Genomic DNA, 27,483 nt, shown 5'->3' with positions numbered 1-27,483 from the left:
TGATTTTCACAATTTAATTAAGGCTTCACCAAAAAGAAATATATAGTACCATCTTTAATAGCTGAAAATTAGCACACTCCTTTCAGAATAAATTGTCCATGAGTGACTTTTGTGTCTCTACCATCAATTGTCTTCCTGAACAAAGTAGTATCTCACTGGTGGCCCTGGCAAGTCTTCCTCTCCATCAGTCTCTGGAGCAAATGATACTGTCAAATCCACATACTTCTTATCAGCTGATGGTTTCACAAGCTTTTGCATCCTGTAAAGAAATGAAGAACAATTCATAAATTTTCTTCTAGTACCAGGAGGATTGGCAGTAGGAATTCAAAGCCAGACTAGAAGGAGTTTCACTGTCAGCAATATGTATTGGCCCAGCATACTACAGACCAAATTAAAATAGAGAATAAGGGACCTCTCAATTGCAAACAAAAGCCGTTCCTCCAGCTGTTCTTCCACCTGAGCTTCAGCAAATCATACTCCATTTTCCTGACAGACACAGCCCATAAAAGTCTTAGAGTAGTAAAAAATCCTGATATTCTCATGAAGACAGCTTCATACCATGACTTTGACTTCACTACATATCCCACTCATTCAAAATTATTTATACAGCTGTAAGAGAAAGCATATAAGCAACGTTTCTGGAGATGGGCTGCAAATTCTCATCTTAGCATGCCAGGCACTCTACAGTTTAGCGGCTCTTCTCTCCCCGGGAGTTTGAAGTAGCTTGCTCATACTTCTTTGCCTGATACCTACTGGCAGGCCTTCAGAACAGTTCTGATCAGTGCATGCACTTGCTTTGACAAAATCTGTGAGCACACACTTCACAGGAACTGTAAGGAACAGATTTTGTGCTAAAGTAGTTCAACCCACAGGGGTGAGGCAGAACTAAACCTGGGTGAGATCTGGCTGTTATTTTGCAAAGGCCTGCAGTCAAAACCCAATGCCCCTGCCTTTCCATCCTGCCAAACTGTCAGTGTGAAATATCTTAACTTCCTGTCTGTAAGCAGCATTACAAAGCCTTTGTAAATGCCATTTTTAAAAGGGCTAAAGTGATGTAGAATCTCAAATAATTACTATAATTACAGACTTCCAGAAATCTTATGCAAGCAATACATTATTCCTTCAGAGCTAAGGTGCAAAATATCAGCATTAGTTTTAAGCCAGTTTCAAAAGGTTCTAGCAGTCTTGTTCATTCTTTCCACCCCCTAAAAATTACTGTCAGAATTCTTTATCTTTCTCTTTCTGGTATTCAACAGTTAAAACAGCATTTTGCAAGTTCTTTCCTCATCACGAAAGTTAATTTACTGTCTCTCTTGTTTTGTTGTTTTTTTTTTTTTACAAAAAGTAAGAAATTATCTTTTTTCTTTCCAGTATCTTTTTTTCCAAAGTATTAATAGCTAGAAACCACTTTGAGAGAAAATACTGCTGTCGTGCATGCTGTTATGCATGTATTACATGTCCTTTTGATACAATCAATGAACATAATTTGTATGTGCACTTGCATCCTGAAATCCATTTTCCAGTTATACTTACGTCAACTTTAGTCTTTTAATATGGCCTGGCATCACAGGAACATAGAGCATTTTGACTCCTTGTACAACCATAGTTGGTTCAATTCCATATTTCTCCTGAAATTCACAAATTAAAACTTGTTTAAGACTAGAACAGCTGCCCAAACCAGCAGATACTACTGCTGCTAATACTATAGCTAATTACTCAAATCCATAGAATCCAAACCAGAAAATCTGCTAATGCATGGATGATGACAGGAAGTTTTATTAAGATACATTTAGGCCAACTGAATTAACAATGAATTTGAAAACAGGCTTGGATGCCTTTATTTAGAGACATTCCAACCGAAATTAGTTATTACTAAAATTATTCTAGTTTGAACAGTAACTTGATGGAAATAACAAAGAAAACAAAACACAGTTAAACAATCCAAAATAAGAAACTCCTTTCCTCTTGTCTTGTATCAACCCAGGACAGTAGGTAACTTACTCTGACAGCATTTATGAAGTCCAACAGAGTAAAATCCTCTTTCCCATAAATTGTCCACCTGTCCCAAATGGTAAATGATATCCCATTTCTGTTTTAAAAAGAGAAAGATTGTTACTTTAGAATGTGAGCTCAGTCATTCTCTTTAAAAGCGTACTGACGAACTGCCATATCTCCTTGGTGATGTGATGTTTGATCTTGAGCAAAAATCTGTTCCCTCTCTGCTGGCATTTCTCCAGCCCTCTGACCTTGCTAAGCATAAGACACAGTAAGACCTCTAAGTAAACGTGGTATCTGACAGTGAAGTTACTGAGTTTTCAGTCCTACTGAAAAATAGCTCTTGTATTGAACAATATGCAAAAGCACGTCCGGGATGCTTCCAAATAACTATGCCACACATCTACCTTCTCTAGATTTTTAAAGTCTCACAAGTAGCAGCTTCCACTGAAAACCAAACTAAGCCTTTAAACCCACTATTTTAAAAATTAGGACAAATTAATATGGACTGCATTTTTCAAACAGGAAATTCTTGGGCAACACATTATGGGACACCCTTGGCAGTATTACACAGATCACTAACACTTCTAGCACTACACAGTAAGTGGATAGCAGAATTTGATCACAAGGATGAAGCAATTCATCATCTTCCAAGTTTAAACAAGAAAAAAATACCCCTGAATATCTAGAATGCTTAACTGGAGTATGGCCACAAGCTGTGGTTCCATCATAACTTTGCTATGTGAGCACATAAGGCTTTAATATGGATTTCTGGATTTAATAACTATTCAAACTTCACACTTGTTGGAATGGTTCAGTAAGTTCTACGCATTAATTAGTAGATTTTCCAAATATTGTCTTTGCCCTTCTGCCGTTGTTCTTCCTACCTGATTTCTGTTCTTCTTACTTCAGCAGTTTCTGTAAAGACCATTATGGGGATGGCTAGGTTCAGAAAACAGTTCTTGTATGCATCAGCTGCGTAGCCACCCACAACTTTGATGAGTTCCAGTGCAACCTGCAGTAAATTAGAATTTACTTATTAGCAAATAGGTTTTGTTATCAACTCTAGTGTAGTTTAGAGGCCAGCAGTTACCAAGGAAGTTGTTAATGAGATCAGCCTTTGTTCAATCAGCAGAGTAAGTAACATCGAAATGCAACCCACTATGCCAAAGAAATAAATTCTGTTGCAGCCAAGGGAAATACTTAAAACATTCAAAACTGCATAAACCAAATTTTGGAAGAGTACTACATTAGGAACAATCTCCACATAGCATGAGGTTCTGTTGAGATACATGAACGTGAACTACTACCAAACAAATCCTTTCTACTCTTGGCAGTGCCATTCTGATGAAGTCAGTAGTATTAATGGCTAAAAACACACCAAAATGATGAATTCCAACCCATCTTGTGCTGCAAATCAAAAATAAAAGCACCAAAGGCTCACCATGTTAAGTAAACTTCCCTTTTTGACCATTCAGCAGCTACTCCAGCAGCTACACTCACACAACCAAAGACTTTCACTGCTGGGACTGAATCTCCTTCACAGTGGGTGGCTTCTCAATCACGGCTTCACTATTCATCCCACTCTCACAGCAAGAAAAGGTTTCCTTGCTGGCTGGACCCTGAGTTTCACTTAGCAGAATCTCAGACTTCTGGTTTCTTTAAAGAATTTTATCATGGTAGCAACAGAATAACAACTCAAGCTAGTGCCTTGGAGTAGGGGCCCTGAGCAAAGGACTACCTGGGCTTTTGTACCCTCACAGTCTGTGTGCTCGACAGTCCAGGGTCTTCCAGCTCAGTCCTCGGCTCCTGCTGTGTCTCTGAGCATCTGATCACCTGGCCACAGGTCCCTGTGCCCGTTATTGTGCAAAGGGTCAGCATCAGTTCACGACCTCTTGCCTGAGGCTCCCACCCAGAGCTCAATCTTGAGCTGGCACTGCAGCTCCACACTGAGCTACCTGCACTATATTCCTCAACAAACATCTAGAACCAAGCATGACCTTTGCTACTGGCACATAAGAAATAAATCCATTTCTTTAAATGAGCTTCTGTCAGGGTAGCAGTAATCAACACCCAGACAACAGCAGTTTTAGGCAAGAAACAGTAAGAGAAAGAAATACGCATTTTAAAAAAATCAATCTCACCAGCCCTGATACTGCAGCAGTTGCTGTTGCAATGGCAGGAATAATCTTCCCAGCAATGCGCTTTGTTTTGAACCGATCTGCTGGTTCGATGTTGTACATCTTGGCTCTCAGGTTTGATGCTGCTGTTATGAAATCTATGTGCCCATTACTATCATCATCTTTCTCAAAGGAGATGGGCTTCATTTGCAAGTCAGCTGCTCATAAAGAGAGAAAAAAAAAAAGAGCAAAAATTATTATTAGAAAACTGAAGATGTCATAATCATAATTTAAAGGAAGTAGAACCTTAACAAATTAAAAAATTCACATACTGGAGCTTGGTGCCTTTCCTGCTTTCCTATGCTAGGAAATACCACTTGCTTAAAGTGAATAATGAAATAAACATCAACAGAGCTCTGTAATTTTATTTTCCTTGCACCACCAAGAATAGATTTTGAACATTCCTATGGATGTTTCTCATACACCCCACCTCACTAAAGCTCCATATTGTGAGAATTCCATTTTAAACCTTTGTTTATCTGCAAAAAATTCAAAATATGGACTCAGTAGCATTGGGAGTCAGAGTTTTGTGTTGACACTTCATGAGGTAAGTTAGGGATAGGCTAATCTTTTTCTTGGATTCATGGGCTAAAAAAGCTGGCATGCAGTTGTTGCCCAGTGACTTCTTCTTGTGGCCAGGCAAAAAAATGGGATGTGACCATCCTCATTTTAAATCTAGAAGATGCTGAGAATGACTCTTAACGGTCTTTACAATTTAGCATCATTTCAAATTGAGAGCTCTAAGTAATGACTCTCAGCCTTCTCATGCCAGAATCACTTGCAGTCCATCTAGAATCCAGCCAGCACCCTTCCCCTCCTTCAGAGTTCAATTCCCTGCTGCTGCCCGCTTATTGTCATCAGTGTTGTAATTACAAGCAAGTGCAACAGAAAGCCCTAAAACTTCCAGGGATCTCAGAAATACAGGGGAATGTCAAGCAATAGGACAGGTATCTGCATGGAACTTCAGAGGTGCCAGCTGATACATCGGTATTAGCTCTACTTCTTGCAGAATTCCAGAACTGCTTCACCCAAAGACCTGAATGTCACTAGTGGGAAATGCAAACGCAGGATATTACTAAACTATGAAGCTGGTTTGCACTACTCACTTTCCAGAGCCTCGTTGGATAGTATAGACTTCTCCAGCTGGAAAATAGCATTTCTTTCATCCTCACTGCTGACGGGAATATGGTCCGGTTTTCTTGCAGTTTCATCAGTCTGTACAACCTGCAAGTGTGTGCAGTGCTTGAGTAATAAAATACGTAAACTTCATACAGCACAAGTGTCAAGTGTACTAAATTTCCTGTCTTCCTTGCAGGCTTTCCTCCCCAGCTCAAGAGAAACATGGATTTACTGGATCAAGTCAAGCCACGAGCTCTAAGAACATTAAAGGACAGGATCATCTCTCATACAAGGAGAAGCTGAGAGAGCTGTGGTGGCTCAGAGTGGAAAAGACAAAGGTCAGTGGGATCTTATCAACGTGTACAAGCATCTCACGGGGAAAGTACAGAGAGCACAGCCAAACTCTTTTCACTGTGCCCAGTGACAGCACAAGGGCACAAACTGAAGCACATAAAATTCCCTAAGAAACACACAAAAATACTTCAAAGAAAAAGAAACAAACAAAAACAAGAACATCCCAGACAAAACTGTGAGGAGGGTTGAACACTGGCACAATTAGCAGGGAGATGCTGTGAAGATTCTAGTCTCAGAGATATTCTTAACCCAATGGGACACAGTCCTTGACCTGCTCTAGCTGCCCCTGCTTAAGCAAGAGGATTGAACTAGGTGGTCTTCAGGGATGCCCTCTAAGCTTAACACACTCTTATTTCACTAAAATACATTATAATTTGTGTTTGTTTCTCAATAGCATCAATGCAGTAGTTGGAGATGTGGGACACTGCTTGTGGAATATTTTATTTTTTTCTTTAAATTAAATATCATACTTACTTTGTTTGAAGGTCTAAACTCTGGTACCTTCACAGATGAAAGAATCCCCAGAATGGTTTCCTCTGACAAGTCCTGTTATGGTTTTGAAGAAAAACAATTTAAATTCACATCAACTCAAAAAAACCTCCATAAAATGATTGTAATACAACAGGATTTCAAAGACTACTAGACCCAAAAAGTCTCACAGATATTCAATGATGTTTCAGCCAAACATCATTACTAAAACACCAAGTGACAATTCATTTTCCACAGCAAACCAGAGCAGTGTGAAGTGCCTACTTGAAAACTGAACAGAAGTGGAAACCTGACTTACAGGAAGGTCCAATTAGAAAACAAACAAGAAAAAATAAAGGTTAAGTAATGCAGAGGCTGTAAGCAGTAAAAACAAAACAAACCCTATAGCACAGCTAAGACACTTTATTTTTTAAAAAGCATTAAAAAGATTTTCTTTCAGTTCAGTAGTTATATTGCATGAAAATAATAATTCCTAAGGTTCACTGCTTACTGAAAATATCCAATACTCTACTCATTTCTTCTTTGGTTAGGGATTTAAATAAAGAAAATAAATGTAAGCAGCTGCCAAACAGCCAGTGTTGAAGCACAGATTACTCTAAGAAACACTTTAATCAGCTGAACTGAAAGAACTGGCAGAACTGGCCAAAACTGAAGACCAAGTTAAGGGAACACTGTTAGTCTGGATTACCTTTTCAGTGAAAGGAACACAGTACACTGTTGCAAAGAGTTTTGCCATGCTCGTGATGAAACCATAGTGCCTAAAGAAAAAAGCATTATTTTTGGTTGGTTGTTTTTTCTATTTTAGCTGCCCAAAGGTTTGCAATCATGTTCAAGAGTTATTTAATGAAATCCCCTTAACCTCTGTAGTCAATCAAACAATTAAAAATGCTCACATGACATCAATACATTAAAAAGCTTAATCTCAGAATTACTTCAATATTTACCTTGACGTCAGTTTTCACTCAAACTAAAAATGGTGATCCAGTTACTCAAAGCATTGTAGATGTACAGTAGATAAAAGCTTTTTAATCCATCAACCACATCAATTTTTAAAATTATCTGTAATACCCAAGCCATCTAGATCAGACCCAAACTGTGATGAACAAGAAAAATAGTCCCTTCACTAGGTCATTTGGCACATCCTGCATTTTATGATTCAGATAGTGGGGACAGGGAGGTGTGACAGCAACAACTCAGTAATTCTGCAGCCATATAAGACATGAAATGGGTTGTTCTAAGCCATTTCACATTAGATGTCCAAACAGCACCCTCCAATCCCACGTCAGTAAAAGTAAAATTATCTGCAGTGAAAGCATTTGACAGGTCACTGAATCTGCCACAGGATAAGACTGTGCACTAACACCTATTGATTCCAGTCCAACTTCCAGGGCTATAAAACCACTGCCTTGCACTTCTTGCTGTGAATTTTATAGGATGCTACATAATGCATCTGGGACAGTACCATACTTACAAAGGATCATTAAATTCAAACTTCACAGGGAAAGGAGGCCTCTTTGGTGATTGCCAAAACAAACCTGGTAGGAAAACAGACTTTAGATGAAATCCTAAGGAGCCAGGAGCAGCAACAACATGACATATGCCATGAATTTTCCACAGGCATAAAGGGGCATTTACTTACTTCCATCTTTTAATCGTGTATCAAGAGGAAATGAATGAAGGAGCTGAAGAGCCTAGAGGAAAAGCCAGAGTGGCTTTAGTAATTTGTCACATAGATTGACATGGCTACACTAAATCAAGCCTGAAGTAATTTAAACAGTTAAGAAAATCATGAGACACCTTTGTCAAGATGGACAGCTTAAAGACAAGTACTACTAGACAGAGTGCTTGCCCATTTCATTCACAGAACAGACATGACAATGTCACCTCATTTGTACAAAGCTCAAGCAAGGAATTTAATCCAAGAAGCAAAGCATTCGCCCCGACCTTATTGTTACTTCAGGATTTCTGCATATGTATTCACAAGTTGGAATGCAGTATTTTCTCAATGTGACAACTACCACCAGGGATTCTGTGTGCACGGGAATGTTCATCAATCCACAACAACCCAATCCCATCTTTCCTACAAAATTACACAGGTACTTTAAATGGCACTGTGGACCAGACTATCAGAATGACTGGCTCTTATTTCAGAAGAATCTTTGAGAAAATTTGGGTTACAAAGGTGAGTTCAGTAATGGGAGTTTAGCGTGGAAAACAAAAAAAATCACTGCCTAATAAAAGACATCTGATAATTCTGATACTTTTGAAAACACTGGAAAAATGCCAAGAAAACTGCATGGATACTACTGAACAGAGTGCTAAGAGTAAGTTAATAAACCAGACCTGGAAGTGCTGCAGTAGAAAGGGATGCAGCATTTTTAGGCTTCAAATATAGTTTGTTATTTATGAAGAGATGGAAGCGAATGCAAAGACTTGGACACCTTGTTATTAGGGCCACCAAGTTTTCTAAAATCCTCATCAGTCTACTGCTACCTCATTTACAGGTTTTACCTACCTTATGGCTAAAATACTTTTCAAATTTTACTCTTGCTAGTTCTACACATTGAGTCCAACTTCGGGGTCTTCTACTGAGAGTTTTAATAACATGAAAACAGCCTTCCAAGCTCTCTCCTGATTTTATTCTCTAGATAAAGAAACATGAAAATGTTAAAACAGACAAGAATTCTTCTAATTCAGTCAAACAGTAAATACATTTTTATTAATCCACAGGCAAGAGGAAACAGACGTTCACTTAATGAATTATCCTCTATATGCTCCTCTCCACTGGGGTTTTTTTCCCCATTTACTTCCACCAGCCCTATGGACCACAGGCTATTACAGACTCACAAGAAAAAGTGTAGTAAACAATTTCAATCTAATTTATTACTATTTGAACTCACTTCAAACTCAATCTTACTTTCATTTTCCCCAGCAAGTTACACGTCAGTGTGACATACACTAGCACACTAGTGCTGATCACACTAGCAGTGTCTCAGTCTTTCTGGTATTTCTACATCGTGTACAGAGCCTATGAGCTGGAGAAGCTTTTAATTACAAGACACACCAGAAATACTGTTCATGTGATCAACTAATGGCTTGGCCAAGTAAGTCTTCAGGTTTTCTGAAAAAAATCAGCAACTAACCCTAATCTCACTGGCCTTAAATAGAAACAAAATCCATAAAGCAGTTTAAGCCCTCTATTTTTCCCCTACCTGTAAAACTTCTTCTGCTGATGGATAGGTTTGCCAGAACTTGTTAAATAATGAAGGCTTGTGAGAAAATGAACTTTCAAACTGTAAAATAAAAATAACAAATGTGGCATTATGCAAGAAGTATATCAGACGCCCATTTTTCCAAACACACAGGGAGTTGTGCTGAATGCCAGAAAGGTTAATCCATTACCTTATCTCTTGCCCACTGTATTGTATGCTCAATAGCAGCTGGGAAAGATTTCAAGGTGCAAAAAGGTATTTCTTCCTCTGGTGGATCCCGCTGTAATTAAGGAGGGTTGCATGTCAGTGCAGGCTTACCCAGGTTAATTGCTAATAATAGCACCAAGAACTTGTACACTACATAAGCTACAAACTCTGCAGTTATAAAATACAAAGTGGTTTTTTATGCTTAGGAATCTTTTTATGAACACTGGCTGTAAGTGTCAATTGCTCTTTACAAGGAATAGTCTAAACTCAACACTGAAAAGCAAAACTGAACTGTGAAACATAAACAACAGGTGAAATTGCCAGCCAGCTTTTCCAAGATGTGCAGCTGGCATTCACATACACTTTCAACATGAAACATGCCCTGTCACTCAAGGCCAGAAAGACTTCTTTATGGATCCTAACAAGACTACTAAGATGCTCAAAATCCTCTCTGTGTCCAAATGGCACTATTTCATGGTGTTCTCAAGCAGTGAATTTCTCCACAAGTACTTAAAACAGAGGAACAGTGCAGGTAGTGTCTATCAGCAATAGAGCCTGAAGGTTCATTTTCCCCTTTCCCATTCAAACAGAACTGTTATGCATGCTTGTAAAGAAGTGCTCAAATTTTATTTCCTGTGAGTTTTTCTTCAGAAACAAAGGAAGTAATTATTTCCTAACCGTACTGTTCTTCAGCAGCTCAAATAGGCCACGTTTTAGAAAGACACATAAAAATGATTACAGAATCAGAGGACATCATGGGACAAGCTAAAGAAGGTGAGTGATAGTCTTGAAAGACTTACATGACTATTGTATGACTCTGTCAGATGGGGCACAATAACTTCTGTGTGTCCTTTTGTTCCCATAGTTCCAGAGTCTATAAGAGGACGCAGGTTTGCTACACAACGACTGACATGGAAAGACACAGACTATCAGAGCACAGAACAATCTTTACATTCTTGCCTTGCAAACATTACTGGAGTGCAACCAGAGTTGTCTCCAGGCATTTTCAGAAGAGTGGAAAGCTTACACCAAACTCAGGAAAAAAAGGGATTAATACGAATTATTCAGGTTCCATCAGGTTAGAACATACACCTCAGCATGTGTGGATTATGAGCATTAGAAATTATTTGTAAATGTCAGTATCTCTACTTTTTAAATTTAAATGCATATTTTTATGCTTAAATAATTCAACCTTAAAACTGCCAGAGTATTCTCATCCTCATCAAAAATTAAGAGTTGCCCTTACTTCCCTTCCATCTCCTACCTATCAATGTATCTCCTGGCTTCAACATTGTCCAAAGCAGTCACAATCACGTCTTGCTTGGTGTAGAATTCATCACTGTAAGTGTTCTCAGTGGCTGGACAAACCTTATTGATATCCGAATCAATCTTTATGTAAGGATTGATGTTCAGAGTTGCTTCTGCTGCAGTGTAGCTCTTAGGTTTCTGAAAGCATAAATACTGAGATCAGCAATATGCAGAAAAAGAACGTCAGGGACCCAGAAATACTGACTTCATTTACTGATCAGACAAAATTCACTGACAAATGTTACTATGCAAAACACAAAATAAATGACATTTTTAATCATATGCTTCCCTCACTGATAAATATCTTATTAATCTAGTTTTATTTTTTTATTTTAAAGTGCTGAAATGGTTTATCAAGTAACTGAAACTGAGGCCATGTGCTGCCTCTCATAAGAATTTTTTCAAAAGAAGGGAACTCATGACTGTCTGACGATAAACCCATCAGTAACTCTGTGTCTATGCAGCACAGACATCAAGCACCTGTGAATTACTACATTACTACAAGGTATTTTCCACAAAATCAATTTCAGAAGCTAAACTGAAATAGAGTTCTTTCTACCCAACACTTCTAGCCATACCACAGTTATCTAGGGATCAGCACTCAAGCCTGTGGCTTCTAAAAGACTGCAGGGTTCGCTTTCCATTTATCTATCCCTCCAAAGTGCAATGTGTTCCCAGATTTACTACACATAAACAGGAGACAGAAAATTCAACTGTTGGGTTTTGGGCAGGGGAAACCGTTTTCCACACTGCTGTCAAGAGCTAAGCCACCTTCTTTATTTTGTGCTCTGTTTGCAAGTACGCGGATGTTCTCTCTGCTTCTAAAGAACTAACAGCTCTGTGTTATGCATTTACTGAATGTACATGTCGGGCTTTTTCAAAACTATTTACCAGCTTAGTGAAAACTGAATTAAGTCAGAAGACACCAACTTTGGTCAAGTGCCATCAGCAGCAGCACTACTGCGCTCTATTAAGAACATTTCTGCGAGCACTGTCTATTTTTTGTTCTTTTATTTTCCCCAAATTTCAACGGCATAGTAGTGCATTTCTGACACAGAAACTCATGGCAGGCTCTTAGCAATACAGCACTCATCCCACTGTCAAATTTGAGAGATTTCCATTAGTGAAAAGCACCAGTAAAAATTAAGATTAGACAAGGCAATTCTACTCAACTGATACTAATGATGAGTTGGATGCCACTGGAGTTCTAGGCACTGTTTAAAAAAACCCCTAGATATCATTAACAGCCTTTTAAGCATTTTCTGGACAGAAGGACAGACACTCACAAGTTCAGCTCCCTATCAGGACACAGGACAGGGAAACACAATAGTCCAGAAAATTTACTGAATAAGAAAGCCTACCTGTATGTGATGAGGTCGAAAAAGAAACTGCCTGTTCAGGTTGGATTTCTCTATCAAATCTGGATCTGTAATTGTAACCTAAGTCAGAAAGGGCAAAATCAACAGCTGAAGTTACAATTTAAGTGTAATACTGAGCAATGATCTTGATAAAACTTCTGTAGACACTTGTCACAACAAAACACTGCTATTGGCGTCCACTGTGGTCAAAGTTCTGCTTATACTGACTAAATTTTGTTTTAAAATCAAAATACAGCAAGACTGCTCCAAGTGTTTCTAAGTGCACACCTATCAATGCCAAGGCCACTGTATCCTCTGCACAGAGATCAACATGAAATAAGACTTAGGCTTTCAACAATTTTAGTGGTTTAATTATTTAATTCTTCCCTGTCACATTACTTCTAATGAGAAGTAAGGTTAACAGATAACTTACCAATCCTTTGTCTTGCCCAGTACCAACACCAAGAAGTGCAAAGTTTTTCAGCATTTCACAGCCTATTGCTCCACAGCCCACCTAAAGAACATTACATTTGTAGAATCAGAAATGTAAGTGGAAACACAAAGGCAAGTCCCACTGCAATTCTGGACCTTTTATTCTACAGTGGCACGTATCAGAGCTGCCCCATGCCTTTTGAGGACAGTAGGCATTAGCCGTACCAACAAAGCATTTGCAAACAGTGTGTCAGTCATACTCACCAAGAAAACATTCAAATCACGGAGCTTCTGGCAGAGAGAATCTCCAATACAAGCCCTCAAGGCATCATATCTATCTCCCCTATGCAGGCACAGGAGACAAAAACAGGAGACTTCAAACTGCTATTTATCATGATAGTACCATTGACGCCAAGCTACACTTTGACGTGAACTAAGTAAGTCAGACAGTCTATAATTCCCCTTCATCCCATGCTGAAGTAGGACACACATTCTTAACCCTAAACCTGTCCCTCCAGCAAACAGTACTGAATTAACTTTAAAAGACATTTGTGCCTGCTAAAGACTCAGATGTGAATAGTATATAAGCCAGCAGATTGTAGTTATATTTACCGTGGGAGAAACTCCTCAGAGCCCACCTTCTCTAGAGGTGTTACAATTTCTAATGCATCTATATACAGCTGCAAAAAAAAAAAAAAAAGAAAAAAAGAAGAAAAAAATCCAATAAAAACCTGTGAAAAACATTCATGTTATTTTAATTTTAAAACTAATTACTTTGTGTGAACAAGAGTCTAGAAATTTAGAAGCACTAAGTTTTGATTGTCAGTGAAAGACTACACAGCATTTGGTACCCTACAGTTCACTTCACAATTTTAGTGGACAGGAAAAAGCACTTGGACAGAGGGGAAAAAACATTCACCCAAAAAAGTAAGGTGCAAGTTTTTGACTTCAGACAGGCATGTTACCCCTCCATAGGTTACTGTACTCTGACATTTATTCTGAGAGTCTGAAAGCCCTGCTCTTATGTACAGTAGCTTAAGCTGGTATCTGCACACCTTTGCATCCATGCAGTCACAAGCCAATGCTCTTTTTGCTTGTGTGGAAAAACAAGGTGCTGTCTGAACCCCAAATACAAAAATTTTAACTAAAACTGGCTGTACTTTTACTGTACACATAAAAACACTACTTTTTCTAAATACAGTTCTCAATTTTTTTTTTTTTTTGTTCCATGTTACAGAAATTGTTCAGGTTACTCTGATCATACAGCATTTACACACAACTGTCCATTCATAAGATGTCAAAATAACCATCCAAAAACCAAGAAGCCTTACCCACTGCTGCAATGGAGAAAATTTTCCTGTTACTGCTTTCAGGACTTCCTGGCTAGCAACACCACCCACTGCTGCAGCCAAAGGAGGTAGAAATCCCTGAGCAGTCCTAGACAGCCATTTCACCACATCTCCATTCACCTGAGGCTGGAAAGACACAGGAACAGGTTTACCCCCTCAGTGAACAAGTCAGTGTTTGATAGTTTCACAGACCATTATTCTTCAGTAGAAGACAGATTATTTCACTCTGACTAGCAAAAGAGTTTCCAGCCAAGACAGATCCACCATATACCCTGTACTTGTCATATGCATTTGTCTAAAAGCTGGATTCACATTGCCACAGGATCAGCCTTCATGTCAGGTCAACACTCAGTTGAACCCATGCGGAAATCCCATTCTGTTTCCTCATATGGCCTTCAGACAGCCAGCTGATCCATCTAAAGATGGATTCAAAGGCCAGAACAAGAACCAACAACTAAAGCATGACCTTTAGGCAAGTAAATGAGCACATAAAAAAGTGACTCATAATGACAATGATTCCTTACTCACTTTGTTTTCCAGTGTTTCACTTATAGACATGGCTATTTTCAGCATTTCGTCAGCATCTTGAAGGCATCTAGACACCAGGGCAGAAACAATAATGATGACTTAAACATTCCAGAGTTCTTCTAGAAACATAACCAATGGAAGAAAAAAGCAATGGATACAGTAGGAAGTTTGGAATCTCACATTATCCTTAACAGTGAGCATTCAAGATGTATTTCTAAATGTTAGAGTTAGCTCAAGAACAGGAGTCTCAGTGGAATAGCCCATGTGCAAGCACAGTCTTAAGATTTATACTTTTTAAGTAGTTTTGTCTCATTTACAATTACACACATCAAGAACTACAGCTGAATTAAAAATACTGAAAATTAAACCCAAATCATTCCGATAATTTTTTAAAAATCCATGACCTACAAGATAATTCAGGACCACTGAAACAACTTTTCCATATCAATCCCACATTGGGATTGATGTGAAGAAACTGGAATAGAGAAGGCCTTCCTCCAGAAGTATCTTCTGCCTGTCTGGGCCCAGAAAGTGTCATTGCTATATTGGGAAAACCTTGTTACACACCCAGACACACATCAGGTAACATTTTTCATCTTTCCATTTTTACGTGGTCTATCAGATACCAGACAGGGAAGGTACCATGCTGCATAGCCAGCCACTAACTACACAAAAAGGAGGGATCTGATTCAAGGCTTGGCAAACACAGAACTGCTGCTTTACCCAATGTTTGGTCCACGACCAAAGTTCTCCTGGAAGTGGTTCAAGGCAAGCATGGCAACATGGATCTGCAAAGGTGCCTGTTGAGACAGCAACAGCTATTGATCAGTTATGAACTAGAGAGAAACACAGTACACAAAAACAACTATCTGAACTCTTCTGTTTAATTTCTTGTCATTCATTTCTTCTTCTTCATTTCATTTCTTGTCTCTTAAGTACAACACTCAAAAAAGTTTTAAAATAACATTAAAAAGTGAATTTGAAATACCCTTTATTAATGTTTTTAAAAAAGTATTGCTCAGTAATGCAATGCCTTATGCATACATTCAGCATCCACTTCAACTAAGTCCAAATGAACAGTCCCCAAAAGAATTTAGAGCTGAAATTGGAAAGTGTGGTAATCTTCTCTTAACTAGACATTATAATGCATTGAATTTTGCCAAACATCAATAACAAAGCCTAGCATTAAGGGCAAAAAAGTAGAAGTTATATCATTCTAAACATAAAGCAACAGATTACAATTCATGTATTTTTACTATTATGCCCAAATCCCCACATGCTAATTACCTCAGGCTTGCTAAAATCTGCAACAACGCATAATGGATTTGTTATCTGCTTCTCCAGCTGTTCCTGGAAAAACAGAATGACAACAACACACTACTTAAGAGCACAACAGCCACTGCTACCTGACAAAGCAATACTCTTCCTATAGAGATTAAGAAATAAATGTCCTTTCTGACTAGCATTGCCATTGCTCTCTTCATTATTCATACCACACTAGATGCTAAAAATAATTAACTACTGCAAGTTCTATCAAAAATGGTTAGAAAGATGTTTCAACATTCTAATGGCAAGATTCATCTTTAAATGGGTGTGATTTTTGGGGCTGTCCTGTGCAGAGTCCCAAAAGCTGGAGTCCATGATCCTTGTGAGCTTCTTCCAAACAAGGACATTCTATAATTCTAGGAAACACGTACATGCTGAACTCTGCTTCCAGTGCTCAGAGCATTAACGCCTGAGAGCCCAGCTCTGTCAAGTGCACACTTACAAAGTAGCATATCTTGGGCGTCTTCACTTGCACGGCTATTCCTCCATGCAGGTAAGGCTCCATCCCTGATGTATCACCAATGCTGAAGGAATAAGGTGACACAACTGAAAAGAGAAGAGAATAAACAGCAACAGATAATTCAAAGTATCATTGGATGCTACAGTTCTGTATTCAAGGAAGTGGTGGCTTGCCAGTGCTTTTTGTGCTGCAATTTTGCAGCAGGCAACCTTGTTTTGAAAGCATAAGCAAATCTGATCCTCCTAACAGGATTAACAGAAACTGGCAGAGGGACAAAGTATTAGTTTCACATGATCTGTTATGAAATGAGCTTTTTTAAGTGGCAGCAGATATAACAAGAATTCCGATGACCACAGCTCTGTAACAAAAATGAAATCACGTTTAATTTTCTTTACACTGTGCACAGCAGTGTCCAGTATTAACTGCTCTGAGTAGGATTTTAGCCCTGTGATGAGAACTACAGGCAAACAAAAAAAGGCAGCTGGAGCACTTTGTCACATCTTGCCCCTCATACACGGGAAGCATCATTCAGGCAAGGCAAAAAGACAGAAATTCTTAATTCATGGAAAACCAAAAAAACCAAAAGCTAAGCCATGAACAGGAGGAAGGCAATGACTGCAGGATCAGTTCTAGCAAAATGCAAGGGCCCAGAGGAAACAGATTCAAGCACATGTTTTAAGGGTACTGGTTTTTGTCTCAGACCACAAACAGTTAAAAACAAACAAATCATGGCCACCCACTTGCCCTCTCTTCTGCTCCAAACAAACAGACATTCAGATCTGGGAATTGGAAAATTCCCCAGCATCCAAAAAGGAACTAAGTAGAATGCCTTGTGACATGCATGAAGTAGAATAAAGCAGGGTAGATATAAATCATGAAAATAATTTCAAAAGCATTTTTAGAACTATGTCAATGCATCCCTGTACACTTAAATTGTCACCCAAAAAAGCTACAAAGCCAACAGTGACACACCAAGTGGCATCCAAAACTATGACAGAAGAACAGGCATTATGGGACCCTCCAAATACCAAACCAGTTTCATCAGCAGAATGATGGCCGCTCAGAGGCTGCCAACTAGATTCCACATTTTGAGCTGAGCAATGCCACTGGCTCCTTAAGCAGCAATATGAGTTCATGTAGACTTTACTAAATGGAAATGCCATCAAAACAACACCAGGAAGACCTTTGCACCAAAAAGGAATTTTTTTGTGCAAGCTCACTGGAGGTCTGCACAACCCAGCACTCCTCTGACTACGAAAACTAACACTGCAATGGTTAAATCAGGCCAGAAAATAAGTACCTTGCAAATGAGTCAGCAACAGTTTACCTGTTATTTGGTGTGTGGATCCATTCAAGCATGACATTCCATTAACTTCCCGAAAGGTTAAGAACTGTCCTGTTTCAAGCCTGTGTGGATGATTTTCAAGGCAAGTGACAATACCAGGATTTGACTGAAACAAAAAATGGCAGTCAGCAAGGAGGAAAGTGTCTCGTGCAAAGGGATCACGTTGTATTGCAGACACATAGCTTTTTGTCTGCTGAAACTGCAGTCTTTAATACTTTTAACATCTCATTTCTGTCACAGCAAGAGAGTTACCTATGACAACTTTTTCAGTCCTACAATTTTCAATTTAACACTGTTTCTACAACACAAACTTTCTCATTTTCATTGTTTCTAGTTCTCAGTATGTTAGCAAACTGCATCTGCTAGATCTCAGCAATCAAATCCATTGTTATGTTGTGAAATAGTAGCAGATTTATCCCATTTTTCCAAAATAAAAATAGTCCCCATGTGCAAAGAAATTTTCAGAGGCATTAAAAAATAGTCTTGTGTATGGTCCTTATTACTCCATGCTTCCTTCCTGTGTGATCCTTAGAAAGGACATCCAAAATCATTCTTGCAAGTTTGGAAGCTTAAAAAGCTGGACAGCATACAGGAGACACGCAGCTTACACTTGTCACAGACAAGCTTACACTTGCAGGAATCTCAGACATCCTGTTACAGGATGTGATGCCAAACCTGCCATGCACACAGAGACCTCACTGCAGTCTGAACACAGTTCATCAAGACCTTGTGCTGCACCTCAGGTTGTAACTTGGTGGATTTGCAAGCATGTCTGGCCTGCAAAGTCTTCTCTCATCCCTTCCCGAGTTCCCAGTATAAGAAAGATTTCAGCTAAGTGGCATAGAACTTAATTAGGGTGGATCACATTCTCTGTAGACAATGAACAACAGCAAAGGGGTTGACTGGAGAAAATTCTGCTCTGATTTAGGGACACAGTGCCACCTTCACCCTGTCTACAGGACAAGAACAGCCACTTGATGGCACTGAGTTTTAATTCTCGTCAGTTTTACACTTCAGAGTAGAAGAAGATAGAACTAAATTTAAGTATCAGATTATTAAACATAGAACATATTTACAAATATATCTTCATTCCTTGACTTGGCAGTTAATCAGCACAAGCCATGAAACTCAGCTATATACTCCTTATGTAATTAATGAGAACAATCAAGTCATCCATTCCCTTTTAAAGGCACTAAGGAATAGGCTACCCAAATCAGCATATCCAGACCAAACCCAACTTGCTGTACAACCCCTCCTAGATTGGTTATTATTATATCTAGACTGGAGATAGGACAAAAGACTTGCTGCTGGATGAGTGAGCTTACTGTCTGGACTTCCAGAACAGAAAAAAGGACCTAAAGTAATTTCTCTTTATAAAGCAATAATACAAGATTAAATGGACATGCTAACATTCTGCACTGGAAATACCAGCAATAATATTCCCTTCTCATTTTCTTTGCTTTGGTAGGTTAAAACAAATCTTTAAATTTCTTTGCAAAATATCCTCTCAATCTCCTTGATTATTCCAGTAGCCCACCTGTAAGTGCTGCAGTTTCTTCTAAAAAGGGCTCTTTTCACACCTATTTTCAGGCTTCCTTAGAAGACTTACCAAAGTTACAACCTCTTCTTTCTACATCCCCTCATTTCTGTCTCACCCTCTCTCTCCCATTAAAAAAAAAATCCGTATTGTGTGTTACACAGTAAGTAAGTAATTTTGGTGTTACAGTAAGTAATAACCAGGAGACAAGAACAAAGTAACTTTGGTTGTTTTATAGTGCCAATTTTAAATTGCTTAGCAATTAAAAATTGCTTGAGCAGGCCGCTCAAGTGAAGCACACCTGCACTCTCCTTTTCAAAGAGTCCTTTTAGAAACAGTTAAAGCAACACAATGACTTCTATCCCTTACTTGTGTTATATTTGAAATGAAGATCTCCTTTGGCTCCTCTCCTGTTGTATCCAGCACTTCAAATTCATCACCAAAGTCACAAAACAAACGTGAACATACTCCATATACATCTGCACTGATGAACTACAAGAGAAAGTAAAAATCATGAGTATCCCTAAAACAGCACAAGCCAAAGATATGGTGCCTCACATTGGACCTTGTTGAACACCAGCAGGTTTAATTCTATAGTGGAAACCTGTTGTGTACTCAGGCCACTGACTATGCAGCACAGCACTGACAACAGACCTTAAACCTGCAGGAGCTTTTATGAGCCCATTCACAACACAGGAGTAACATCACTAACACAGTGAAATGTTGCCATTTCTACTTCTCTTACATTCAGCCTCAGCATGTCCTTCAGTCTCAGCACATTCTTTCCATTTTGAGAACCATTTTGAGTTAACGGTGAAAACTATTTCTTTAGCACAACTGCTTTTTAATTAAGGACCAAGCTGTGGTTACTTGTGCTGGTATCCAGATAATACCAGTAGCAGCACTGTACTCCCAAAACTCCTGCTGCTCCGTCAACATGCCATCTGCATTGAATTATATACCTCATAACCAGCTTTCTTCGTTTTTGGAAAGAACACCCTGAAGGTCCAGAATGCCCACTGTACAGATTATTCATGTATTGCATTTTTTTATTACCTTAATAGGTGGCTGCTGAGCATGACAGAAGTCATTAATCTTCTTCTGCAGCAATAGACTTACTTCAGTCAATATGACACACTGTGAAAAAGAACAGAGATACTTCTAAGACACCGAAAGTAATCAGTATCTTCAGGTTATGGGAAAACTTAGTACCTAGAGTAAGTTACTTAGGTGTCCTGACTCCTATCCTCCACACTTAAGAGAAAGTGTCTTGAGTAAGTTTTCTCATTAAAGCAGAATAGTTACCACCCCACAAGTTCTGGAAAAAAAATGAGTAACCGCAAATTCTCAGGTTTTTGTTTGTTTGGTTGTTTTTTTATTTCAATTGCAGCTGTGAAACTCAAAACCAAGTTAGAATATTTACCTAAACAGTTATGGACAATCTCAGCAAAAATGTAGAATTTGAATTTTAGGATTAAAGCTAGCAAACAAATAATATTCATCAGCACACACCAAGAAATCTGCACAGGCTTCCAGTACTTGTGGTCATAAATTGCATACACAGAATTTCTACGCACTTTCCTTTAATGACTAGGACAATAATGGGTTTCAAGGCACATGCACTGCAACCCATTCAGTTACATAAGGCCTGCTGTAGCTGGGACATTCAGAAACTTGGTGTGAGTGTATGTAAGCCCCACAGTAAAGGTTCCCCAGTCACACCGAGACATGCACACAGGCAGGAGACAGCTGACTGAACAACTGAAAGTGCCCTCACTACACCACAGTTGTATTTCACCACATACATACATACATGAATGATCTAATTATATAGCCTAAGCTTCTGCTGCCTGGAATATAGCACACAGAATGTATGGAGAACACCTGTGCTATATAGCTGCTAAGAAAGGTCATGGTTTCATCTTCAAAGAAAAAAATTTCTGCAGCGACTCCACTTAGCTGTTTATTGTCATAGCAAATTCCATAGTAAGTGTACTAAGAAAGTGGTGGGAACATAAAGTCACTGTTTCAGTCTTGAAAAAAAGAAGCACTTCATCAGTCCAAATACAAGATCTATTGCTTTCTTTACATCATCTCAAAACACACTTCAAAAGTTCTTCATTCTATTTACTTACATAAAATATCCAAGCTGTATGCTCAACTGCTTTAACATGACATACCTGGTAGTGCTTTAGGAAAGACAGATCTGTTGTTTCATCTAGCGGCACAGTTGATGCTGCTACATGGACATATGGATTGAGTTCTGCAATACGAGGAAGTGTGGCCTCAGCCCTGAAAGAAAAGCTATTTTCAATTTTTCACATATCTACAAAATTGTATTTTCAAAACAGAATTTCATACTACACATGTCCTGCAAGAGACTCTCACAATGTCTCATGGCAAAAAACAACTCATTTATAAACATTTTAATTCCTAGCAAGTCTGAGAACAACTGCTGTGTCCAATATCCCACAGGACTCATGGATGGTCTCTGTCATGGCTGTTGTCCAGTCTTGTACAGGTGGCTGAGAAAGCCCAAGGAAGAAATGTATGCTGGCCCCTACTATTAAACTTGCATTACAAGCAGTGACACTTGTGACTCAGAGCCTCAGTCCCAGTCTAGACTTCCTCTAATATATACCTGAGCACTGTACTCACAGCCAGCAACTCCAGAGAAAGGGTTTAACAGATATTTGATACGTACTACCAGCAAACTGCTGTTTTTGATGCCGATGAGACTCAGTCCTCCCTCACACCAAAGACTTCACTAACCTGTTCCTTTGACTGGTAACATCATCTTCATGGATGAAGAAGTTGATCCCCAAATCCCATTTTGTGCAGTGCTTGGTGTCATGAACTGTAAGAGCCTAAGAAAGGTTGTCAAAAAGCATTTGCTGAAAGAAATAGACAAGGTCACAGCACCCAAAAATGTGGACTAAGCCCCACATAAAATATTGGAGGACTAACACTGCAGAAGATTTAGCTGTAGCACATATAAGAACAAGCTCTTCCAACTCTTTCCCAAGAAAACTCTTACTGTTTGAGAGAGCAAAACACATCTGCAACATGCACTTCATTTAGCATTTTCCTCCCAGCACGCAGTGATAACAGACAGCATTTAAATATCAAGGATGATTTTTGTCAGACTTTGATACAGGGGCAATTGTGATCTGAAAATTAATGGACTTATTTGATTTTTTTCTATTGGAAAGAAGAGTTTTAAAAGGCTTCTTGCTAATTAAATTAATCCCAGCAGCACAAAAGCAGTTGTTGGAAAAAAATACCAACTATTTTAATGCCTACACAAAAGGATGACAAAGTAAGATGACATATTTTGAGTAGTATGGACTACTCCATTTAGAAGAAGCCACTTTGTACAAAAGAATTCAGTACCTAATCAGCAGCTGGCTAAAATATTTTATGAGCTATTTCACAGTGCAGTGGACATTAACGTGAGATTCTGACTGTACCACTAGAACATCCAGATTATTCAAAGTTTTCACTCCTAGGTTCTCAAATGCTTTGCAACCCATCTACTAAAAAACCGATTCAGAAATTTTACATTAATTAGCCAGTAGTGTTTTGCCTTTTTCTCATGCTTACTCAAGAATGCTCAACAACAGAATTGTTTTACATACCTTTACGCCGGCCAGAATGATGTTTTTGGCTGAAAAAACAAAAACAAAGCAAAAACAGAGAAAGGGACTATTGCAGATTACTTGCAAATCTGTAACTGGATAGTTATTCAGGTGGACAATAACAATATTTCATTGTGAAGAACTTCAAAGCTTAAGGGTTTTCTCTTTTACATTTGGCTCAAGCATTTTACATCACCCCTGAGAACAAAGTAACATAAGAAAGGCTAAAAAGATTCTCTATATTTGTCATTTGTCAGCTGTTCGTTCCACAATTGTGATAGTGATAGTGATGACAATAAACTGCAAAACCCCATGACTCTATTCTGGTGTCTGGTGCAGAGAACCACTAGAGCCAACTGAAGGAGTAATAGGCACAAATCAGCCAAAACAATGAGGAGCTCATGAGGAGTAAGGGAAATTATTAAGGAGTCTCTTGTATCAGGGCAGTTATGCATTTTCAACAAGTAAGTACCTTCTCCTACACATCCTCCCATTTCACACATGTGAAAAATTTGGGTTATAGCTATTCCTATAATGCATTCATTGATACTCATGCCTAAAGGAGTAACTTGGATTACCTACTTATGAATCTTCATACAGGACACAAGATTTGGGTAAAGCAATCTGGCTCACATGGAAGCACATTTTAAAGTAAAATCTGAAATGTTGGTCTAGTAAAATTAGAACTTAAGTCCAAGATCTTTCCTGCATCTGCAATGTTAGTAATATGCATCATGCACACATAAATGCACTCTGATAGTTAAGACATGCTTATTATATTTAAATTTAAGGCTTACAAGTACTTTGGGACAGTATGTTTACACACACTTGTGTCTTCCTAAATAAATGTTACCTAACTTACCAATCTCCACACCAAGGCCACCTATGCCACTCAGGAACACATGGGACTGAGCCATCTTCTGCATTGCTGTGTCTCCAAGAACATACCTCTGGCGACTACAGCAAAGACAAATTCAGATCAAAACAAGATATAAACAAAATCAAGAGTATATTAAAGCAAGTCAAGAATTCCCAGTCATTAAAAAACTTTTTAAAAATTCAAATGTTTATCAAGCAAACATAAGATTTGCACTCACAACGTATACAGCAAAATGCATTTAGTACAGATGTTGTGAGTGCCAGGTTTTAGAGAACATAAATAAAGTTGTAATTTTAAATCATTACAAAACTTCAGGATAAACAAAGTTTTGAAATTACCTATTGAAGGCACAAGCATGCAATATAATTTCTTTTTTATCAGAAATCTTCAAAACAGAGGGTGACACAGCTTTTGTAGTCAGAACTTGAAATCTGGAAGAGTCCTAACTTCCAAGTGTACAATTAAACTTATACCATTCTAAACATCACCTTTTTCACCAAGGAAAAGAACAACTTTTCTGGGCTACTGCCAAAAAGTGAAGTGACACAACACCAGAAGTATTGCACCAAATTAAAAAGAAGCCTTATTTGTTCTTCATACAAACATTTTTAAAATTATTTACTTTTTGATATACAAAGAAGCTTTTCATCCCACCATGCTTTTACAGGGATACATCCCAGTAGAGACTTTATGAACTATTACCATGCCAAATGATCTCAAGACACTCCCAGCTAACAAATTAAAACAAAACTAAACCAAAAGAAATAATTTATTTTTTTTAAATCTACAAAAAACTCTCAAAATCCAACACCTTGAAGTCTGGAGGGTAACAGAGATATTGATGATGAGGACTGAGAAGCACAGCAAAGGCTGAGGGATGAATGAAATTATAAAATTACTGCATGTAAATATAAGTGTTCCTGAAAAGTCAGGAGTAACACTTAAAAATCAGGCAATCTTACCTATATAAAGCATCATCAATTTCCATAGAGTCTGCTGCCATGATTCAATGTGATTTATTTACACTAGAAGGGTTACAAAAAGAAATGAGCTGGTTATGTCGGATGCAATTTCACAGCTGGCATCCCCTCCCTGCCCCACTCAGTTCTTCATTAAAGGAATTGAAATAGAAAAAAGTGATGCTACACAGGAATCACTTTGAACATTAAGAAGCCTGTGGAATACCATAGGACCTGGGTAAGGAAAACACACACCAGCCAGAAGAAAATAATCCCCCCCCCCAAATCTTCAATAAATGCTTTCAAAATACAAACAGATATTAATTTCCCCATTGAGGAAATGGAAGACTTACTTCTTATATTTGCCAGAATTAGATTTACTGAAAGAGCAACTTCATTCTATATGAAGAGCTCCAAGCTAATCAATTTGGGTTGATCAGTGGGTTTCTTGGAAAAGAAGATAGAAGAACAGCTAGAAATCAGCATTTATGCTGCATTATTTCTGTTAATTGAAAACCCTTTAGAAACAAGTGTTTCAACTAACTGAAGAAACCAACACCCAAAGATCTGAATTATTGCAACATTTAACTAAGACACTGCAGTTAGACAATTTGATAAGATTGTAAGAAAAAACATAATCTGTGCTATTAAGGCCTTTGGCTATTAACAAAGATGTTTTCATTGTTAAGTTGGTGATAACTAAGCACCAGGATTAGGAACAAGCTGCCCCTGGGCACCTTGTTTCTTACTAATGCACACTGGGAACTGGTGCTTCCTGAACCTGGCAGGTGACTGCCACCAAACACAGGATGACCAAAATAGACTCCATGTGTACTTTTGTAGTAGTGATAGAAACTGATGTTCTGGGTCACATATCTTATTTCAGCTTTCTACAGCTGCCTTGGAAACTACACATAGCTGACAACCTCTCTCTCCTGAGACTGAAAAGTAAGAGTCCAGATATACTGAGGACTTCTTTTTGAAGAGCACAGATAGACCCTAAAACAGCTTTCAAACCTGCCCATATTCTAATTCCAATTCACTGTTGGCAAATATTTTAACATTTCTGAGCTATGGCACTGGTAGTCTGTCACAATGTGGCAACTGCAACATTCTGACCCAAAATTCGTCCTTTTGGTTTTTAGAAAGTGCTGAAATAGCACAGCAAGGGACAGAGTTACATTGGACACAGGCCACAAATCTCACCCACAAAGCTCTTCCACAGTGTGGATATTAATTCCTGCACTTCTGCTAGGACTCAGCATGAGGCAGCTCCATCACAGTTCACACTACCAGCCACTTCAGTGCACTTCCAAAGCCCTTGACACCACATGAGCTGAAGACAAGCAATGACCATTTTATTAGAGCCAGATCACAAGTCAAAGTGCAACACACCATATCTTAGTCACAGGCTTCAGTCCCTGCTTAAATCAGGGGCTTCAATTCAGCCACTGCCTGAGACACAAGACTGGAAGTTGTCCTCAAAGCAAGGCAGCATCATCTCATAACAGACCACAGCTGTTCTGCTCCTCCACAATCCCCCTGCACAAACAGCGCTAGCACTCTGGGACTACACAACATAAAAGGATTGTGGTACTAAGATGGGGAAGGAGATCCACTCCTGGATAAAAATGCTCAGCTTCCAACGTTGTGGTTGCTGACAATCATGTCAATCTCTTATGCCCTCCCAAACAGCTGTCTTTTGTAAACAACTAGGATGTGTGATCAACTGGCAAGAGAAACTCAGCCACCTGTTTCACACAGACCCACTTGACAGTGGCGCTTTCAATACACTTTTTAATTCCCCATTCTTCTCCTACAGTCATAGTAACAGCACTGAGGTGCTGTGAGTGCACCTGCCAAGGAGAGAAAAATACCTCCTCCCTTAAGGAGGATTTAATGACACTATGGTGATGCGACTGTAGGTCAAACTTGGTTAATGTATTTCTGCATCCAGGAAATTTCTCATTTTTGTTCCAACGATATTGAATCTGTTTCAAAGAAATGCAAGTAAAAAAGTCATTCTAACATTATGTCCTAGTTCTTACCAGAGGCTCAACGTTTTACACTTGTCAGTTTCTTTTTAAAAGCCACCACTATCAGTTTTAATATCAGCCTTGTATTTAACTGTTTAAGTAATTTTCTTCATTTTTAAAAGCCTTAACTGCTTGCATGACATAACCCAGGGACAAACCGAGAAGCTACATGTTACCAAGAAGGACTAAGATGCTGTGAAGAGCAGCACAGACACAGGAGCCGTAGCGGTGTGCTGGTTTCACAGTGTTCTTACCTCCGAGTCAGCGCGGGCTGAAGCAGTGTTAACTATTACACTCAGTACACTGGGAAAGCACGGAGGCCTGGACTCATCCCACCAACCCGGAGCTTCCAGCGGCAGATCCCAGCGGATGCAGGCTCCCTGTTCAGTAGGCGGGGAGAGAGGGGAGAGGAGGCTCAGACCCAGTTGCTGCCCAGCCGGGCTAATGCGGAAACACCGGCACCTCGGATATGCAGCGGGGAACGCCGACAGAGCCCACGGGCTGCCTCGGAACCACCCCGACACCAGCAGAGCCTGGCGGCCGCAGCCCCGCTCGCCGCTCTCGGGGCGCTCCCGCGGCGCTGGGCACCGCCGCCCGCCCGGCCGCGCCACCCCGGGCTCGCCGTGCCCCGCCCGCTCTCCTCACCCCGCGGCGGCCTTGGCGCGGCGATCCAGGCCCGAGCGCAGCCGGCGGCGGCGGGGGAAGAGGCAGGAAAGGGGTGGGAAGCGGCAGCGCCGGTGCCGCGGCGCTTCCCCGCCTGCGCCGAATGAG

General features: G+C 39.3%; 1 protein-coding gene across 2 annotated transcripts; it reads right to left on the bottom strand.

Annotated features, from left to right (window-relative positions):
• UBA6 (ubiquitin like modifier activating enzyme 6) lies at positions 1-27,483 on the bottom strand. 2 transcript variants are annotated; one of them, XM_056489877.1, is made up of 34 exons: positions 27,358-27,483; positions 26,967-27,092; positions 24,680-24,742; positions 23,700-23,794; positions 22,838-22,866; positions 21,972-22,066; positions 21,380-21,491; positions 20,256-20,336; positions 19,569-19,691; positions 17,645-17,768; positions 16,300-16,403; positions 15,819-15,881; positions 15,255-15,331; positions 14,532-14,598; positions 13,986-14,129; positions 13,267-13,334; positions 12,919-12,997; positions 12,656-12,736; positions 12,226-12,303; positions 10,821-11,002; positions 10,357-10,462; positions 9,540-9,629; positions 9,350-9,430; positions 8,653-8,781; positions 7,777-7,828; positions 7,609-7,672; positions 6,826-6,895; positions 6,123-6,194; positions 5,282-5,399; positions 4,140-4,333; positions 2,883-3,010; positions 2,002-2,089; positions 1,534-1,628; positions 1-259 (listed from the first exon to the last, which is right to left on the bottom strand). In XM_056489877.1, the coding sequence occupies exons 3-34, from the start codon at positions 24,718-24,720 to the stop codon at positions 124-126; spliced, it is 3,066 nt and encodes a 1,021-aa protein (XP_056345852.1). In that variant the 5' UTR covers positions 24,721-24,742; positions 26,967-27,092; positions 27,358-27,483; the 3' UTR covers positions 1-123. The 2 variants fall into 2 exon arrangements, with proteins under 2 accessions (XP_056345852.1, XP_056345851.1); XM_056489876.1 differs by having other exon boundaries at positions 4,140-4,336; positions 27,358-27,463.

The sequence above is a fragment of the Oenanthe melanoleuca genome, chromosome 4 (genome assembly GCF_029582105.1).
Source record: "Oenanthe melanoleuca isolate GR-GAL-2019-014 chromosome 4, OMel1.0, whole genome shotgun sequence".
NCBI lineage: Eukaryota > Metazoa > Chordata > Aves > Passeriformes > Muscicapidae > Oenanthe > Oenanthe melanoleuca.
Note: the sequence above shows the minus strand (reverse complement) of the source record. Positions and strands in the feature narration are given on the sequence as shown.